Here is a 21,601-nt window from a genome sequence, read left to right on the forward strand (position 1 = left end):
GGAGGGACATAAACAAACTCAGGAAATCTACAAGGATTCATGATAATACACCAAATGTTTGCAAGAACGGACGTGGAAGGGTTGCATGATCAGATGCAATAAGTGTGCATGAATAATGAATGAAGAGAAACATCAAGTTGCGTGAGAAGGAGCGGCAGGTCTGCAGCTGGATTGTAGCGGCAGCAGCAGTAGGATTCTGGCTGAGCAGCAGGCTTGTAGCAGCAGTGGATTCAGGCGGCTGCAGGTGGACCCCGCCCACGCAGTGACGTCATGGCATGCCGCTGGTGCTGGGATGACAGTGGCTTCGCTGAAGTGCCCGGGAGAGCGGGAGAGGCAGAGGCAGGGGACTGGGTGAGGGCTGGAGAAGAGCTGGGCGGACTCCAACAAGAAAGAGACGGAGACCGTGCAGAAGGAGCCGCGGGGGTGCCAGGAGAGCGAGACGGGGAGCAACAGAGGCAGGGTCTGGTGATGGAGCATCACGTGTACCCCTCCTACAACACCCGCAGCCCGGTCTGGGAGGAACTGGTGGGTGTCCTTGTCTGCATGGGTGTCACATGCTAGTTCAACTTTACCCTACTCTGGGCCCCTCCCTTCCCCGCCACTCCTCCACCTTACCCTGCACGAGGGCACTCCCCTCTGGGGCATCTCATCTTGCCAGGCATGCTTTCTTTATGCACTCTTCACGTTTTACCAACTCTCTTTTTCTCGACTCTCTCATCTTTGTGCTTTTTTTTCTGTTTAACTTTTCTTACCTCTCCTCACAATAGCAGTCCCAAATTCCTAAAGCGCGTCAACGTGAGGTGGTACCTGTGACTCCTCTCTTGCCTTCTTGACACGTGTGGAGGTGTGTGTGTCTTGTTGTACAGATCAAAGGAAGCTGGTTTATATGTAATAGAAAAGGAAGAAAGAAGGACGATTTGTTGTCCAGAATGTGGTTGGCAGTGGGAGCGGGAAGGGTGAGAGGTTCAATCGGGCCAGAGAAAATGCCCTGTAAATAATCTTCCGGTGTGCCAAGATAAAAGCGTGCGCTCTTTTTCGGGGTGCGACAGCTGTCAACGTTTGAGAGTTGGAATGGGGTCCCTTGTCGCTCAGACTGTGATGGAATGTTGTTTCAACTTTTGTGGGCGGTATTTTGCATGAAAGACGCTATTCCGTTCCTAGTGGGTGAAGTAGGGGTTGCCCGGTACTGCAGTGCATGGCTCCAAGCGGTGTCCCCAATGCCTTGAGACGCTGGCAGCTCATGTTCTGTGACGACGCTGCCTAATGTGCTTTAGATTGTCAATGGGAAACCATGACCTGTGACGTCACAGTACACGGAGCTCACTGCCACTGGCTCCCGTGCTTTTGGATGTCACTGGTAGGTAGGCGCTGATGTGTGAACTCTGCCCCCTGTGCTTTGGGATGTCCCTTTGTGACGTCAAGGTACATGCAGCCCTCTGCCTCCTGTGCTTTGTTTGGGACGTTCCTCTGTGACGTCACGGTACATGCGGCCCTCTTCCTCCTGTGCTGTGGGACACCGCTAGGATACCTTATTTTATGTCGTGCTAACGTAGGCCTTAGACCCTTTGCTTTGGGACGCCACTGATAAAAGGTTTACTTTGAAGTGGCCAAGCCACGAATTCTATAGGGAGCATTAAGCCAAAAGGCCAAATCACAAACTGAGGCGTAAAACGATTCGGCATGTAAAGGATACAAAAAGCGTGATGAGAAATATGATATTCTTTCAGATTAAAACAGGTTATTATTTCTCGAACACCTGTATTACTTTACTACATAGATTATATCACTGCATTGACGGCTGTTAAAAGTAATAGTTAATTTTAAACCACTTCCAGTGCTCTGAAAACGCTGCCGCGAGTGAGCCAGATGTCAGTTTGCATCTGCGCTTTATATTTGGTGCATACTGTTGTCGTAGGTGGAGCAACATTACTATTAAACCACATTTAAGTGTGGGGATCATAGAGAACGTATTCTGAATTTAATTTCTTCCATGTGTCTCAGTGATACAGAGGCACATTGAAGTAAAGTGATTTGTGTGGGGTCACACATTTTGTACAAATGGGGAAACTGGAATTTCAAGCCAGTTTTTCAGAGTTCTCCTTGTGCTGTTTAATCACTGGATGAATGCCTTTGGGTTGTATTGTTGGGTTAAGGTTTGGTCAGTTACAGAGAAGCAGCAAAACCAGCTACTTAAACTGGGCCTAACGCAGGCCCCTGTAACCCCTGAGGTGAAGTGGGACCCCACAACCATCCAGGGGCCCATCAACCGTTCATGAGGGCCCGTTCAGCCAAGGACAATGAATATCTGTGAGATATGGGAGACTGAGGCTCCTAATCACATTCTGCAGGGTTCATACAAAAGAGGAAGGTGCACCAGAAAGAGTCAACAAGCTGCAAATCAATCAAGGAGATGTCCTTTATTGTAGTAAAAAAAGCACTCATCAGCCAACGCGTTTCGTTCTCAAAGAACTTCGTCAGGGCTCAGATATTCAAAGGAAAGTCCAGTTGACATATATATAGTGGTGAATAAAATTCAATTGGCAATTGTTATCGGTTTCTGAAAAGTAGCAATACCGACGAGCAGAATCCCTCGTCCACAAATTATCTCAGGGGGAGGGGGGGGGGGCGCTGTGTTTATCAATAGCTTATGATTGGAGAGATACGGGGCACTTATGCAGGTGGAAGTGAGAGAATCCAAAGAGGCAGTAATGGGATCTGGAGGCGCCAAAAATGATTGTCGCACGGGGTGCCACCAGCGCTAATGCCGGCCCTGGAAACACCTAGTGCTGCTCTGAGTATGTACACTGGTAGGCCGTCCCACCTTTCGACTTCACACCAGCGGAGTTTATCAAATGCACCTTGACGCCGTTCTTCCTGGAGGAAGTGCTGTGTCTGGAGGGTCACTTAGTCTTAAAGTTGTGCTGTTGCGGCTCCTGCCTTTCCTGTCTCCTAGAAGAGCTTTCTCTGGGGTCTCAGCAAACACCTCCACCTGCAACCCATTTCCAGGCCTGGTGGCTTCTTACCTCAGCCACCTGGCTTCCAGCTCAGCCCCTGCTCGCATGGATTTCTGGTGTGCTCCGCTCCAGTCCATCCCTGCATACTTTTCCAATACAGAAGGGAGTTTGTGTCTATATATACATGTTCAACAGTGTTAAAAATAAGCCAGTATATTCTATTTTTTGCAGGGATGGTGGAGGCTATCCATATTTTCTCATTGAATCTCTAACCACGAAATAACGTTTTCCCTACATTTTTCTATTGCCCCGACATCTCTAAACTGGATTTGGACCATCGCTACAATTGTCTGCAAAATCCCTCATAGATTCTGTGGTAATAGGAACTTCCCTTGAATGCATATATTGCTGCAGTATGTGGTGCCTCTCAGCCTCCTATCTTGGACATTTGTTGTGCAGTACACAGGGCAACAGGAATAAGGCGATTTTCCAGCCTCAACATTTCCCGCGTAATTATAGTTTTGCCATATAATGCATCATCTGCTGCAAAATCTTTATTAATAGTTAAGCAAAAAAAGGGTGTTTATATCTCAGACAGATGAAAAGTTACTAAAACTATAGCAACACTTGTTGCTGCGTAGTGGAAAGTCCTTCGTAAATGTTGACTGGTCAGCTTTCTGTTACCTATTGCTGTATCTGGGTCTCAAACTGGTACTAATGAGGTGAAATCTTTGCCTAGATAGTGTTAACTTGTAAAAATGACAAAATAATTAGGTAATACTATCCCAAAATGAGCTAAATTTTGCTGCATAAATTGTCTTTCCTTTCCACATAATTTAGTCAACTGTGCCACATAATTGGGTCCTCTCTGCCAAGTTATTCCAGTGGACTCACCAGTATCCGACCAGTTCTAAATTTGAAATCAGACATGTTAAGGCAGGACATAAAGGGCATCTCCTCTACGTCTTCAAGGTCTCACACACATTTTCCTCCACTGTGATCCCAGATTGGCTTGTGTGTTTTGTTTATTGTGTGGTAAAGATGAGGAGACTGTGTCATGAACTTTCAAGACAAACCACTTTACAGGTCTTGACAGGGGTTCAGAGAAAGCTTGATTACAAGTAAATGAATGCTCTGCAATAATATCTGTACAATGGAAACTTGTCAGACATGTTTGCGTGAGTATGAGTAAAAGAGAGAGGATGATGAAAACAATCACAGCGATGCGTTTGGTTGGCTTTATTATGCAAACTACAGTGGTAAAAAACCCGTATTTCACAGGCAGCTCTAAAATATTCCAAATGTTTCACAGTTCCTTGTGAAATGTGTATTTCATCATGACAATGACAGTTGCCAAAAACTCTGCAGAGCTTTGCCATTTTCAGAACTACTAGGATTATGTGACTTGGAGGACTAAATTATGTAGCAAAGTAATCTAAATTGTGCGGCACAAACGCAAATTCTGTAACATCCTCTGGCCGTATTATTTTCAATTGTTTGAGCTAAATCAATATTTTCAACGAAACGTGCTAATTATGTGGCACATTTGGTAGTATCATAATTATGCTGTAATTGCTGCAGCCATAGAATCGTGTAAATCCACTGGCCCCTGACAGTTTTTAATCACCAATTTATTCATGAAATCCAAACAAAACCTAACATTCTAGTTCCAATCAGTGCCAACTGTTAGCTGCATTTTGAAGAAAACAGCTATTTCAAGCTAACTACCCCAAAATAACTATATAATATTAAAAAAAAATGCATAATGAGTGACGTTTAATATGGTCGTGCAATGCTGTCTTGGTGTTCTGCTGACATTTACAAACCAATCGGCCTTCGACTGCGGTTTTCTGGTTTATGATATCACCATAACCCCTCAATGACAATATTGAACCATTGTTGCTTGGTTACCCATCATGTATTGTGTGTGTGGGTGTGTCTGATGAGAATATGAACAAGCATTGGCATAGCCAATAGGTCTCGCCTTTGGGACCTTATAAGTGTTTAGCCATGCAACAGTTGCATAACTAAATACTTATAAGGTCCCAAAAGCGAGACCTTTAGCTATGCAAAGCGGCCGTGTGGCCGCGAAAGTGAAAGTAATCGCGGTAAAACGCAGCGCGCGCGCCCGCGCACATGCACTGTGGCTCTAGGCTGGCCTGGTAGCACTTTTTGGAGCCCTCTCAATAAGACTCGCCAGACCAGCGCATGCGCTGGGTCAGGCGAGACCTTAAAACGATGAGAATATCTTAGAGAGAGAAAGAGGGATGCAAAAGGGAAGTGTGCGCAAGGCAGAGAAATAAAGAAATGAAGGCAAATAAAGGTGAAATGGGTGAGAGAAGGGAGATATGAAATGCAGGAATACTTAATAGGATATGGTTCACCCCATTATCTGAAGCCCATTATACTGACTGACCCCCACATTTGCTTGACCTAGCACCCACGCCAACAGGACTGGAGCTAGGACAGTGCGTCGACAAGAGGAAGAAATGGCCACTCGAGCTAATGGTCGCGTGGATGTAGTGGTCAGTCACTTTAATGAGGTCAAGCTGGTGACATCCATTGGAGGCGCGGCTTTTAGAGGAATCTTGAAAGAAGGGGAGAGAGTGAGAGGGAAAATGAGCGAAAGCGAGGGGGACCCAACGCGAGAAGGCAGGAGAGTATGAAAAGATGAACTTGAGAAGAAGATAACGAATGAGAGAAACATGGGAATAGAGAAATAATAAAGCTTGAAAGAATGAGAGACCTGGGGAGTGAGTGGGAGGGAAAATAAGCGAAAGCGAGGGGGACCCAACGCGAGAAAGGTAGGAGACTGGAGAGAGTGAAAAGATGAACTTCAGAAGAAGATAACAAATGAGAGAGACATGGAAACAGACACATAATAATGGAGAAAGGGACAGTGGAAGAAAGAGAGAGAGGCGAAGAGGGTAAAATACAAGAGAAGAGTATGGAGCAGGGACTAGAGTGCTGGCGCAGGCGAGCTCATCTTTTTTTAATAACGTGGGGGACGGCAGACATTCTATTTATAATTTATTGCCGGGGGAGGGAAAGGTGCAGATTAATGCTGTGGAAATAGACGATTATAACAAAATCTGTTGAGAGGGGAAGGAGATCGGGCTGGCTCAGTTTGGCAGGAACACAGCTGTTCCTTGACACTGCGCCCTAATGGCATAAACAGATCTGTGCATGCCGTCTATACGCGGAGGCGCACAGATGTCTATAGATTAAACATGCCCTCAAACTGCTCCAATCTTACAGGATCCCTGACAATAAATCCCCCCATAACATTTGTTAGGCTAGCCGTCACAGCCGACCTTTCCTGACAATTCCTTTTAATAACGCCTGTCACAGGCAAATCTGCAAAGCAGCTTTTTCTGTCCACCCGTCCGTCCCAGAAGCAGGATTTCTACATTAAAGGGCGCCCTGAGCAGTCCAGGCGTCCAATGACGCGACTCCCTGCAGGCCGGCGATATTTCAAAATAATTCCGAAGGTTCAAGGAAAATCGATAGCTCGGTGTAAACCAAACACTCATTTTGAGTTAGTGCCTTCCTTTCAGAAAATGTTTCATTTGGAATAATTCATCCAGCCTCCCCGGGTCACACGCTCTGCCTTTAGTGTAATTTAAGAGCCGTGTTTATAGAGTGGTCGTTCACCCAAGAGGTACCGGGGCATGATTGACAGATAACGGATATTTAGTGTCACCCAGCTCAATGGTATTCATTTTAGTGTCCTTGGGAGGATTAAAGGCAGAGCACCCATGTTGTGACTTGAACCTGTGTCCACGGATGCAGACAGTGTTCTCTCCAGTGATTGCATTAGTCCACTGAAACCTCAGACCTGGAGCAGACAGAATGCAGTGGTGCTGGAACAATGTTCAGACTGGGGTTGCCCTCAGGGTTGCATCACTGAACTCTTAGGGATACTGAAAATTCCATGCATCGCACAAAGAACAGGTGTCACAGATGAGCCGCGCCCTTACAGTAGGAGGGCGGTAAGTGTGAAGTATGGAGCTGGTGTTGCATTTAGGAACCAACGGCGGCGCCTACGCAAAGGAGGAGGAGCGTCGCCCCACTGACTCAGAGCCAACAGCTGAAAAATATAATAATATTTTACCATCATTTTGTTGTTCAGGCACTGGCTGAGCCATGCATGTGTGGGAAGGGGTGGGGCAGGGTCATGGCAGATGGGGAGGAGTGGTGGGCACTTATAAGTGAGCATGTCAGTTTGGCCGGTCATCTTAGGCCGGCCAAACAGACATGCGCACTTAGGTTTCTCCAACTCAGCCGTATTCTACAACGAGGTGGAGAAATGGCAAAGACTCCCTATGCCTGAGCGAGAGTCAAACCAGCCCGCTCAGGCCAATCCCAGCACTGCTCTCATACCATGCGAGCAGCGTCTGGATTGGATGGGGAGTCTCTCCCAGGGACTGCCGGCAGCAGCAGAGGAGCGCAGAGGTGCAAGTTGGCTGGCAGAATCAGGAAAGTCTTTTTTGAATGAATCCCCTCTGCCCCCCGCCACTGCCGCTGCCCTGACGCCCTGCCACTGCACATTGACAGCAGCTGCGACTGTTAGGAACACACTGTCACAATATATTACTAAAGCCATGTGTGGTAACTCTGTGTTTTAGAGACAGCACATTTTCCAATGAAATGAGCACTAAATTTGCAATTGCAAAAACAACAGTTGATGGACAGAATAAAGAACAATGTCATACATTCACCCCAGTACAGAGAACTGGGCCTAAATCCATTGTTTTTTTGCTCACCATGCCTGTTCCAATTTGAACCCAGCCATATGCAAATCAGTCTTGACCCTGTGCCTCATGGGTACAGTCCAGCCCGAACTGCCAAGCCAGGTCCTCCCTGGACTGGAAACAAGCATTCTAGGACCGGTTTCGGGGTTTCACCCCTCTTCAGCCAGGGTAGCTTGATTCCAGTGGCATGGAGAGCACGGAACCCACGTCTGGGCATACCCTTCCCACTCGGGGTGACAAATGCAAAAACAACAGTTGATGGACAGAATGCAGAACAATGTCATACATTCACCCCAGTACAGAGATCTGGGCCTAAATCCATCGTTTTTTTGCTCACCATGCCGTTCCAGTTTGAACCCAGCCATATGCAAATCAGTCTTGACCCTGTGCCTCATGGGTGCAGTCCAGCCCGAACTACCAAGGCAGGTCCTCTAAATTTGCAATTACAGTATTACTGCCAATACTATATAGCGCATAAACGATAAAGTGTGGACGTTGGGTTCAGTGGATATATGTCATTTGCACATCCCCAAGGAAAGAGTCTCGATTTGATCCTAATTAAATGTTTGTTTCCATCACGCTTCATTATTAGCAAAACACCACTTCATTTGTGCTTTCCACACTTTACTTATCTTGAGATATTTGTAGCGGCCATTTATAGGGATTTGTGTAGGAAGAAAACGACATCTGACAGCCTTTCCCTTCACACCAACAAGATTGTCACATAGTTCACTTTATAATATTTCACACTTTGCGGTCAGAGAAAGAAAGGTAAACAAACACCAGTCGTCATGTTAAAACAATAAGCAGCAATGTGTCAGAAGACTAGACTTACATTTGGCCTCTGTCTTTGAACGCACAGAAAATGTCACAAGATGAAAAAAAATGTAAATACATTTTAATACCCATTCATATTTGGAACTCCAGTATGGTTTTTTAGGGGTGCTGCAGCAACTCCACACGCCTACTTACAGCGCCTACGACAAAATGTGTAGGGATGGCAAGGCTAGGCGCCTCTGTCTGACTTTAGTCTGCCCGTGCTTTGGACTCAATCGCTTGGGATCCCACAGGAGGTGCCCCAGTGCTTCACTGAAGGTCCCTCCAGAGCAGCAGCATGCTGGCCCCTGGCGAGTCCTTTAAGAGATGCAGAAGATCTTTATGACGTTTGCGCTCTTAAGTATTTTGACCTTTTCTTCGAGCCAGATTCAGAACTATGCATTGTATAAACGAACACGTCCACAATGAGCCGGTTACTTGTTCCATTTATACAACGCTACTGTGATTCCAGGGAGAATCTTCGTGTTTATCATTAACATTTTTATAGTGGAAGACCGTGATAAAACATCACAGCTGTAAATACGCACTGCATCAACTCTTTAAAGCACCACCTTGCACAAACCAGCATTCTGTTATAATATAATAAGCATATTTTTATATTCTGGGCCAGTTAGCATAACTTTCAGATGAGTTCTTTTCTGGCACGTACCATTTTTCGTACTCACTTTAAGCTGACCAATACAGGCGGCCTGATGTTCACCAAAAATAAGTTAAACACTCCACAAAATAAAGATAAATGGATAGATAAATAGACAGATAGATGGTTGGATGGCTAGAGAGATAGATAGGCAGGTAGATGGATAGATAGATAGATAGATAGATAGATAGACAGACAGACAGACAGACAGACAGACAGACAGACAGACAGATAGATAGATAGATAGATAGATAGATAGATAGATAGATAGATAGATAGATAGATAGATAGATAGATAGATAGATAGATAGATAGATAGATAGATAGATAGATAGATAGATAACCACGATAACCACCAGTCACATGGACAGATAACACCCTTGTCTGCCTGTCCCTCCCCCTGTTTGTGTTTTTGCTTTCTGTTCCTCCTGTCCCTGTATCTTGACTCTCTTGATTTTTATCTGCACCATTTCACTGGCTGTAGGGAACCTACACTCAGTGGCGTGGCAGGGGGTGGGGGGGACAGTCCACCCTGAGCGGCAGTGTTTTTGGGGGTGGTGGAGGTGAGCAAGTTGTGTCTGTCGACTACCACCATACCCCCGCCCTCCCGAGAACAAGTCATCTGTCGCCCCCTCCCCCACCTGCGCTCTTCCCTTCACAGACTTAGGGTCACCCTCGGGTGGCAGTAGGTCTAGCTACCCGCTGCCTACACTGCATGAGACTTTCCTCTCATTTATGTCTTGCTGCTGACAAGAGTAGCAGCATAATGCCCAATGCTGTATACTAATTTCACCTAGATTTTTATAAGCATTTTGTGATAAAATAAGAAGGCTCAAGACAAGTTTTGCAGAGAACTGTTGCCATATCGTGAAATCAGCAAAACATACCACTAGGGAATCCTTATGTTTTTTTCAAGCACTGGTCCAGTACCAGCTAGGCATTCTAGCTTCACATTAAGGGAAGAAGAGATGTTGTGTGCATAGCTAGTAGCAAGGGGGGGGGGGTGAAATTAGAGGCTGAGAGGCAATAAAACGACTAGTTGAGGTGGCTAGTGTTTTTGTGGGTTTAGTTTCCAGAATGGTGGGTGTACCTAAGCAAAAAGGTCCACACTGGTGTTTATGATCACACTTCTAGAGGAAATAAATTGAGGGGTAAGGGCCAATCCTGAAACCTCACACATCGATATTCATGGATTATCCTTGTACACTTTTAACAACTTTATTTAAAGATTTTTGTGGTGCAAGGATAACCGTGCCAGTAAATGTAAAGATATACATGTATACTTGTACATTATTCATGGCTTCCACAATGCGCAGAAAGGAGTGCTCCGCTTCCTCTAACCTCTGTTAAATTGCCCCTAGTGCGAGACATATATTTGGTGGTGATGTAAACAATCTAGAGCACATATTGGACCAGTTTCCTGCGCTAAATACAATTTAGTACATGGCGAGCGTGGAGACCACATTTTGAAAAATAGTATGGTCCCATTACAGTTTGCTAATGATTCTATGTACAGGACGACAACTCCATGTTGTGAGTTATTTTCTTTTTCTTTTTTATTCTTTAACAGTATGTTCACAGCAGTGCAGTCCGATATGTTGACGATGAGACATCTTTCAACCTGTAGTGGGAGGCAAGCTTAGTGCTTTCTAAATGCTTCAATTTTTCTACATGTCACTTAGTTGAGGTCTTCGTCAATTGGGGGAAGCTATACGGAACTCTTCTTCATTTCCGGAGGCGGTGAATCGGCTTACCATTGTTCAACTGTCTGGTGGTCACCAGATTATTGATCCCAGCAGTTGAAGTTAGACAGTATCCCCAGGGACAGAGTCAGGTTAGGGTTGCTGGTTTCTTTTAAGTTCAAGAAAAGGTTTATTGAAAAGATTAATATGATCATAAAAACAATACTTCATATATGCAGTTATTTGTTAATACATAAATACATGAAGGTGTAATAAAGAACAATAATGATATATAATATCCATTAAAATAGTAAAAGGATAATATAGAAGATGATATGAATACAAGCAAAGGTTCACAGAAATCGTAAATAACAGTACATGTCAAAAATACAAAATCAAATAAAAATATATATATATATTATAGAAAATGATAAATTAAACATAATTATAAATAAACAATAGGAGGTCAAGGAGGTTTGGTCACTTCTTGTTGTGAGGGAGCAGGTAAAGGAGTTTTCTTCACGGTATCGTCTATAAATTATGTGAGTGGGCCTCAAAGGTGAGAACGTTTAGTAGCAAGAGAGTTAGGATGAACGAGTGCTGTTTCGAGGCGATGATTGTGACATACAGCATACCACCAAGCTAAATAGGAAAATTTAGAGGAATCTTTCCAGTTTTTTGATATTTGCTGAAAAGCTACAGCTATTAACAAATCAATCAGTGGTAACTGGGATTGACTTGTTTTCCAGTCCGGTGTTAAACTACCTAGGGAAATGTTTGTAGGCGAGAGTGGAATTGTGGTGTGAAATATAGTGTTGATTTGGTGCCAGACCTGTTTCCAGAATATAAAAACATGTGGACAGGTGAAAAGCATATGATGGAGATCAGCGTGAACCTGGTAACATGTCCAGCAAGTGATGAGATTTGAGTTGTGTATATTATGTAGGTATGTGGGGGTAAGAAACAATCTGTTGTAAATAAAGAAGAGTGTTTGTGTTGTGCTGGCCGCCCTGGATGATTTCCTAAGTTTCGTCCAAATTCTGTTCCAAAAAGAGATAGGCCAATTCGTTCCCAGATCAGATTCCCATGAGAGTTCCAAGGGGTTGCTGGTTTCTGTCCTAAGCAGCAGAGCCCATCAACTGGAGAGAATTCATGTAAGTATTCGTTGGTCTCAGGGAATTTACCTCAGTTTTATCATGAGGACAATCTAGCGGCCAAGATTTAAAACAGGATCCGGGATGCGGGTACTCAGTGCAATTTTCTTGCTGATTTTGTTCATCATTTGGGACTGTGATCTGACTTTAGATTTTTCCTTGACAGCGTCATGCATCCAGTACTATATCTCTGGTAGGCAGAACCATGTGTCAGATACATTACAGGGTATATCTTAGCTCAAATGTGCCTGCAGCTAGGCAGCCATGGCTGATCCTGGTTACCTCTAGAAGAGGCCTACTACATGTTTTTGAAGCCTCAGATTCCCTTGCCCAGGGATAGAGGCATGCTCTCTTTTTAGTGGCCGCAAGGTCTGTTATATACATGTCCTCCCCATATTCGATTGTAAGGTTTCTTTCTAAAATCAAGCGGCAGAAGTTTGGGTAGCAATATTACATATATTCACAAACACTACAGGTCTCTCGATAACTTTGACTCTGTATTGAATTTGATGGGAACCACTAGTGAGTACAAATTAGAGGTGGCATACCTATAGCAGATCTACTGGCTTGATTACAAATTCCATATCATTGGCAAGATTCTACATATCTTAATTTAGCTAGATGGGTGCAGGCAGTGCTACAACTATATTATTCTGATGAATGCACGAAAAAATAATAAAAAAATTATTTAATTGACTACGGAAGCCGTTTGAAACTGATCTGGTTATAAACAGTTAAATATTGGGATTAATCCTGGGAGGAGGAAGAACCAATCCTCCTATGTCTCAAAAATGCTGCTATTACACTGATGTGGCCAGATACACTGAGATTCTTTCTTCTCTCAGAGCTGGGGATTTCTAAGGCTTTTTGAAGTGCTGAATTAGTCTTTTCTTATATCTAAGGCCTTTAATGAAATATGCTTTTCTTTTGTACTGCTTAGTAAAAAAAATATCAAAGGTGTACTGAACTTGAAAGCCTCTGTGAAGCAAAGAGCTGATGAGGCTCATTACATGATGGTAGCACAGATGCACACAAAACAGGAGAAGCAGAGCCAGTTGGTGTCATTATCCAAGCCGATTGAACCAAGGGCCAGACATACTAAGATAGGATTCGCACAAACTGGTCGTAATTTGTGCACCAACTTTTTGCGAATCATATATTCTTTTACAAACCGATCTATGTTCTAACAGGTCGGTTCACAAACTACCGAATCATAGTGGGTTGCAATTTGACCTACCTAATGAATATTAATGAGGCAGATCTCAAACTGCCACCCACTATGATTATTTTTGGGGAATCTGTTTTATTCAAGTTTTGTACACATTACATGTACCATCCATGTAATAACAACACCCCCTCCATATGCCACCCTTGCCCACTCCCCTATAGTGGCACATTATCTGGCTGCTCAGTGCAATTCCAATGGCTGCGTCCCGTTACATAACATCTCTGTAAGAAAGCATTACATTTCGTTTCGTTATATGGTTTTTAAGACAGAAACGCAACTATCGACCCTCCCCTCACTTCCATCATCTGGCTGAACGTCCTCCCTTCCCTTCCATTCTCCCCACACTGCTGAATTTGCTGTTTGGAAGGGATGCCATAAAACGCCCCTTCCAAATAGCAATTACTAACGGTTGCCTAAACCCATTTATCGATTTTGAACATGTTACCGAATCGCAAAATGGGTTTAGTACATTCAAAAAACTCATTTCCTCGTCGCAAAGCTTACCATTTACTGAATCGCAGGGTTTGGGACCAGAAAACGCTTTTGTACATCTGGCCCTACGTTTTTTGGCTGCTATGTCTCTATTTCTTCTAATTAAGAAAAACCTTTAACACAGATGCAAACACACCAGTTTCACGTTTTCATTGATACATATACCTGACTGTTTGTTTAGACTAGGACACACCCCCTAGCTATCCAAGATAGTGTATAATGACGAAAACTAAGCATGCATTAGTCCTTGTAAAAAATGGCAGTGATAAAAACCGAGAATCCTTCATTTTCTCACAGCTCTGGTTCTGCCATCTTGGCTTATTTGATCAATTCAGTGTTGCAACAGAGTGACTCATCTTGAATCTAAACAAAGGAGAGAAATCCAAAATGGTAAAAAGTGGCAGGGAATCTTAGACGAGATATTTATACAGCATAGATGAGCAAAGCAACCAATGAATCGGGTAGGAAAATGTATCCCCCAGGTTACTGTATGGGTAATTTCTATCTGCAACCCATTGGATGTTTTTACTCATCCATTATGCTGTAGCGAGATAATGTGCAGTAGCAAAATGTACTTAAGAATTGCATTACAATAGTTTAGAACAGTGGGCGACGTTCAACTTATTTGTCTCCAACGGGGACAGTAGAGGACGTACGCAGACACGTAATCTGCAATTGAAATGGTCAAAGCAAAAAAGAAAAATAAATATTGGAAATGCAATAGGTCTTGCATTTGTCAAAGTTGGAGCTATTGCCATTATAAATGCCAATGCTTTTTAGCTATGCAATAGATATGCCCTTTACACTTTAAAAAAATAAAGAACTCTGTTGTGTTATTTTTTTTCTTCATGTAGTACACCTGCAATGGTGCCGTAGCGCTGAGAGTGGAAATGGCAGTTCCGACTCCAAGTTTAAAACAGTGATGTGAGGGTGCAGTACCCCAGGCCGTCACTAGATGTCCTGTGGGACCTGTTTTGGTCACATATGGTACTGCACCATGCAACATGACTAGGCAAAAGATATGGCGCAGTGGTGAGAGCTGCCGACAGGTGAGCTGGGAATCCTGATTCGAGTCTGCTGTCAGGCTCAACATCCTGTGATAATGAGCTGATTGGTTAATTTCCTCGAGCCCAAAAGCATTTGTAAAGTAACAAAAAAACAAGCAAAACAGCAGTGGCCTTGAAGGGGTGGTTGGGGCGAGGGAGATTAAGGGATATGAAACAACCGAAGCAGTGTTGTTGGAGCAGTGAGGGTAAGGCACAGGAGATAAAGCCACAGCAAGCAAATGATGCCACAGAAGTTTCACTGCACAAGTAAACAGAATAGTTAACAAGCAAAGAGGAAGGCCATCTAACAAAAAGAGTTCTCTCTAACTATAAATAACCTGAGTAGCAAGAACACATGAAAGGGGGGCAGTGCTCATGGGAGGATACAAAATCCCAAAAGGAGAGACTACTGTGTATTCATCAATGAAAAGCCAGCATTTATAAAGGACAGCAACAGGAACCAATGATAAAGATGGGCATTTTTTCAAGCCCATATTCTAGATACAGCATGTCTCGAATAGACAACAAAGGTACTGCTTAGGCGAGGCCTAAAAAGGAACTGTGACTATTCTGGCGAATACCACTCACATTAGTGATAACATTCAAAACAAGAGGGACTATTCACAAACTGAATTTTGCAATACATTTTGTAGCAATACAGTAGTATTACAAATGTCCCAAAAAAATGCTCTTTACAAGCCTACATTTGAAGATTCAGTCTCCGCCTCTCCTATCTTTCTCTGTGGAGATCTCCACCTGACTGCGGGCCGATTCCGATGTCACCGAGTGCAGGGATCCACAGAGGGGCACCATAGGTGCCCCCAGGCTGACATGCGGCAGCCTCGCACCCATGGGGGCCCTACTGGGGGCCCCCAAAGACAGTTTCCGACTGCCTTTCCGTGCCGGAAAAACCGTCACGAAAAGGCAGTGAAAAGCTGCCATGGTACTCCCTCGGTCGCAAAGAGGCGGCCGGGGAGTACTGGAAGATTTCCAGACGGGCTCTCCGAGCCTATCGTCCGCAATCCGGAAATCTGTGTCGGATTCCTTTCCCACCGAGCCCATCGGAATGGCTCGGTCGGAAAGGAATCCAGCCAACATGATCTGAATCGGTCAGAAGGGCTTCGACCATCGGTCGGAGCCCTTCCGACCGGAATCGGAATCGGCCCCTTAGTAGCAAATGTGGGGAGGGATGGGGAGTGACTGGAAAATGGAGAATATGTACTACTAAAGGGGGTGGGTGTAGGGAGGAGTAAGGAGGGGTTAAGTAAGGGTTAGGTAGGGAGTTAGGGGGTGATGTGTACCAACCCACAAACATGTAAGCTCATTGTTGTTCACAAACCCTCTTCCAATGTTACTATAGCCAAAAAGGGGGCAATAATGGTAGTAAGTTACTCCAGCTTAGAGCTCAAGTAAGTCCAGTAAACACATGGACAACCACTGGTTCTCCCATAGAAATCAATGGATATAGGGGCTTAAAATAAAATCTGATAGGAAATAATGTTAAATTAAATGAAACGACTTAAAATAGTTAAAAATTTAAATAAATATAATTTAATGTAAAAAAAATAGTACATATTTTTATTAAATTATATCAATCAATCATTCAGAAATTGTAAAGCGCAGCCAGTCACCCTTGAGGGTAACCGGACACTGAGAGCACTGCTGCCGGGGGCTATGTCCAACATTCAGGTCTTCAGTCCCTTTCTGAATTTCAGCAAAGAGGGTGAGGTCCATAGGTGAAGAGAGAGGTCATTCTAGGACTTTGCAGCAAGGTAGGAGAAGGAGCATCCTCCCCTGTTGCTGCAGAAGATGCGGGGGGGGGGGGCAAGGCAGAGGGAGGCGGAGCACCGGTGTCTGAAGGGAAGGTGGAAGTTCAGTCTGTGGTTGATGCACGCTGGTCCCTGGTTGTGGAGGGCTTTGCAGGTGTGGATCGGCATCTTGAACTGGCATCTCTTCTGAATGGGGAGCCAGTGGAGCTTCTTCAGGTGGCGGATGATGTGGGTCCACTTAGGGAGGTCTAGGATGAGTCTGGAAGCTGCGTTCTATGTTGTCTGCAGTCTCTTGAAGCGGTGCGAGGTGATTCCTGAATAGAGTGCATTGCAGTCGGGGACAAATGTGTTGAACTTACTGTCCAAGATGATGCCACGGTTGTGGTCGGTCAGAATTAGTGAGAGTCCTAGTTCTGGGGGTCACCAGGAGTCATTCCATCGGGAGGTGCTTCCAAAGATCAGCACTATGTGTGTTGAGTTGTAGGCGGTTGTTTCTCATCCAGTTGGCGATGTTTCTCGTGCACCTGCGGAAGTTCGTCAGTGTGGTAGAGGGGTCTTCTGATGAGCTGGGTATCGTTGGCGTAGGATATGATGTTCAGTCCATGTGACCTTTCGACAGAGGCCATGGGAATAATGTAGGTTTTGAATCGGGTAGGGGCTGATGGACGAACCTTTAGGGAAGCGTCAGATGGTGTTATTAGGTTCCAATGTGAAAGGCGGGAAGCGGATTCTCTGGGTTCTACCTGTGAAGAAGGAGGGGATCCACTTGAGAGCTTCTCCTTGGAATCGGATGTTGTGAAGCCTTTTGATCAGAGTGTGGTGTGATACTGTGTTGAACGATGCTGATAGGTCGAGGAGGATCAGGACCGCCATTTTCCTTTGGTCAAGGAGGAATCTGATATTGTCTGTGGGTGCAATCAGGGTGGTTTCGGTCCTGTGGTTGGTTCGGAATCCAGATTGGGTAGTGTCCAGAAGAAAGTTATTCTCGAGGTGTTCTTTGAATTGACGGTTGACAGCCTTCTCGAGGACTTTGACAGGAATTGTTAGTGGACTACTATTTTTTCACTTTAGGTGGAAATTTAGTTTTCAATTTAACCTTGAGAAAAATAATTTAACTATCTATTTATATTAATGTAGTTGTTAATTGAAAATGAAGTAAATAATACTGTGGCATTTATTCTTCAGTTCTGCATTTAAAATACATATGTAAAATTAATTTACAGTAATATTTAATGTAAGAATATTTTAACACATTTTATCCAAGTTGAATAAACCTTTTCACTTTTCCCTGTACTCTACCACAGAGAGAGAGCTCCACTATGGTGGGAAAGATCTCACTGCAGTAAAGTATAGGGAATAATGTAAAGTTTATTGAAAGTCTATAAACATATTTTTAAGTTAAATATTATTGTAAATGAATTTTATATATATTTATTTTAAATGTAGAACGAAAGAAAGAAGTGATACAGCACTGTTAACATAATTTTGAATTAAAAATGAGCTTATTGTAAATATATTAAAAATAATAATTATTTTTCTCAAGTTTAAATTAAAAATAAAATTGTCCATCTTAAGTAAAAAGAAAATATTTTTTATTATGGATTTATAATTTAAGTTTTTAGTGGTGATGTATAGAATTAATCGCCATTTAATTATATTTTCATAAAATGTATTGTCACAAAAAATTTTAAATGCAAAAAAAGTTGTTAAAATATTTTATATAATTTAATAACAATATGTACTATTTTAATTTTTTCATTCAATTATATCTTAAATAGTTTAATTTAATTTAACATTATTTCCTGGTGGGTTTTGTTTTAGATTCCTAACCCCATTATTTTCTATGGGAGGGTGTTGCAGTACCTGTGGCACTGGACTTACTACTGTTTATCAGTAGTACTTACACTCCTAATTAATCAATCACTCAATCTCTATTCGAATGTCAAAGACAATCATAAAAGATAAACATACAAAGTGTAAAATCATACATGACAATCATTAATACAAGAGTAAATTGACTAAAAATCAAGACTTTTCCGATAAAACACAGCTGCCTTAAGAAACTCATACAATTGGCTGCATCTCCTTTTTTGTATAAGTCTACACTTTTCAGTAACTATATACTCCTATTTTGTAAATAGCCAAAAGTAGTACATTTTCTCAAAATTGTAAAAGTGAATTACGTGTGCAAATCATTCACATGTATATTCATAAATATATTTTATGTTTGTGAATAGCCCTGGAGGTTCAGCCATAACTTCAGCTGTACAGGTGTGTATCTTTTGGACACAAAAACTGTGTGTACAAGTTCCTGAATGTTTAACTCTTGAATGTGTTCCACATTTGTTGCCAAACTTAATCAAGTTTAACACAAATTGTAATATCTTTGCCCATGCTTTTGAACTCAATATAACTTCCGTTTGTGAATCTGACATAGCTGAGAGTGGGTTGTTTGCTAATTTTGTGTAAATCAATCCCTGTAGACTAACTGTGATGATGAATGTATTGCCGAATCCATGCTCTCCTCTGTGCTTGGTAAGTACATTTGCTTCCTAATAACAGTGGTTGACCGAGCGGATTATGCAGGTGCAGTAGCTTCAACCCACTGCTGGGGTTCAACCCTGATGTAGAATTCCAGACTCAAAATGCTAAGAGTGTTTGTTCTTCTGTGCCTCTGGTCTGGAGGTTGCTCTCATCCAAGCATGGGATGATGGTCTGAGCTTTTGGATAAGGTGGGGGCCACCACGTTTATCCTACGAAACTATTTTGATGCGTTTGTAAAAAATCACTAACAATTCACCCATGTAATGTTATCAAATGAGTTAATATATGTGGGAAGGATTTCAGGTTCTTCACTCTTCTGCTCCAAGCATAGTTCCTTAGGCGCAACTTCAAAGCACAACTCTTCAATCATTCTCAGTTTAATGGAAAGTGAGACAACGCTCCTTGCTGTCAGCTCGTAGCTCCTTTATGTATGCAACGAACCATGATGCCTTGTCAGATGGTACGGTAATGTTACAGCGCCCACATTTGGCTCCAGGTACTCTCCATACTAAAACGCGGGAGGCATTGTAGACGCATCGACCACTTTAATGTCACACATCAACTGCATGGCAAAGGCATGCTTTATTCCTTAAGAACACTTTGAGTCATTTTCTCATTGAACCCTCTTTATACAGTAGTTTGAAATATTCAGCCTTGACCGACATATAGAAACGTTATCCAAACGAACAGGAAAAGTGTGTTACGGCAGTTTGATACGCCTTACAGATCTTGGTCAAATCTAAAAGACAATGTCCAACCTGCAACTTTCTAGATAAATACAAAGCTGACAGAACAATTGCCATGAACGACCTGCTCTTTCCTATAAAGTAGGGGATAAAGTTTGGTTACCATCTGCTACCCTTCCAAGTTCCATTTGTAACTCAAAATTATTTAGTCCATTTTCAATTTCTAGGGGCAGCAATCCTGCTACTGTAAATTAAAATCTTCCTGCAGCCTGAAAGGTTCATCCTCCCTTTCATGTCTTACTTTTACTTTTCCTTGTACTGGGTCTTCCAACAGTCAGGCTCCTTTACTACTCTTAGAGGGTGAACAACAGGAATACGAAGTTAATGAAATCTGTGATACATGTTTAAGAAGGGGAAACTCCAGTTTCATATTGATTGGAAAGATTTCCAAGCTTGTGATGGTTCTTTGGAACCTGCAGAAGTTAATTAGGTAAACATTTTTTCAGAAAACATCCCTATAAACCTGGAGCTTCTGAGAGGAGACTAGGGGGCCTATTACGATGGCGGGCGGACTTCTGTCCGTACGCCACCCTAGCGGTGCTGGGACCGGCCACCAGTGGTGCGGCAGTCCCGCACCGTCAATTAGGATGCCATCATGGTGGTGGCATCTTCGATTCCCAGCATTGTAGCAGGCGGTGCTCACAGCACCACCCGCCACAATGCTGGGAATGCACATTGTGCATTGGCATGCACAAGGTGACAGGCACCGTGCAGTGCCTGCCACTTTGTTCGTGCCAATGCAGGGGGGTACCATAGGTAACCCCCATGTGCCTCCGCCACCCCTCCAAAATCTTGGGGGCCCGCAACGGGCCCCCAACTGCAATATCCGCATGCCTTTCAAGGCTGCTTCCCGCTCCCATTGTAATATGGATGGTGGTGTCTAGCAGACACCGCCACCATATTCAACCCTTTTCCGCCCGGTCGACTCGTCGACCGGGCGGAAAAGCGGCGGACGGTCTTCCTGTCCGCCGCAGTACCCCCCGCCATCATAATATGGCAGGGGGGAAATGGGAGACGGGCGGGGGATGTTGTTGGGCGGATCGCCACCACCACGCGGGCGGTGGCGATCCGCCTCACATCATAATAGATCCTTAAGTGTCATGAAAGCTCCTTACCTTTGCAGGTCTCGTGTCTGACATTGCAGTTGGTCCAGGTGCCGCACAGAGCAGTAGGGATAGACTTGATGTTTGGCGTTTTCACTGCTTTGCTGTTTGAGGACACTGGTGCCTGTCGATTAAGGGATGGGCAACAATGAGGATTCTGCATTTCTGTAAAACCGCTTGCTTTTGCTTTTTTTCCCTTTTGATTGTTGATAGATATGACCTCTCTGTAATGTTGCATGTATAGGAAATTCCCTTTTTCCTTTGTTTTTCTCTGGCAATACCTTTGACAACCCAGTCCTAGTTTCCCCCTCAATGGATTCTATTTTCTGAATAGGTTTTCTGTAGCCTTTTCCCAAAGGAAAAAGTGAAGAAATCACTTCCTTTGCCTATTAGGCTCACTTCCTGCCCTATAGGGTATATAAGCATATCTGGGCCAAGCATCGATGCTGCGCAGCTTTTCACTTTGCAGGTTACTCACTCATGGTTCCTGTTTGCATACTCATTTTTCTGGTTAATCTCTGCGCACCAGCTTGACCCTATGTTTCAGTTTCCATGCTCCTGTTGCCGTCCATGTTCTTTGGCCTGAATCTTGGAAAGCTTGTTCTGCTATCCATTTTTTTTCCCTTCCAAGGAGTATTGCTTCAAGGGTAATACC

General features: G+C 43.6%; 1 protein-coding gene across 1 annotated transcript in view; it reads left to right on the forward strand.

The window, feature by feature from the left end:
• Nucleotides 1-406: 406 nt before the first annotated feature.
• DGKH (diacylglycerol kinase eta) overlaps nucleotides 407-21,601 on the forward strand; it is a 725,438-nt gene continuing 704,243 nt past the window's right edge. The window contains exon 1 of the mRNA XM_085621806.1: nucleotides 407-525. Within this exon, the coding sequence (XP_085477932.1) occupies nucleotides 469-525 (57 nt within the window). The 5' untranslated portion in view covers nucleotides 407-468. The remainder of the gene's footprint in view (nucleotides 526-21,601) is intronic.

The sequence above is a fragment of the Triturus cristatus genome, chromosome 8, assembly GCF_964204655.1.
Source record: "Triturus cristatus chromosome 8, aTriCri1.1, whole genome shotgun sequence".
Lineage (NCBI taxonomy): Eukaryota > Metazoa > Chordata > Amphibia > Caudata > Salamandridae > Triturus > Triturus cristatus.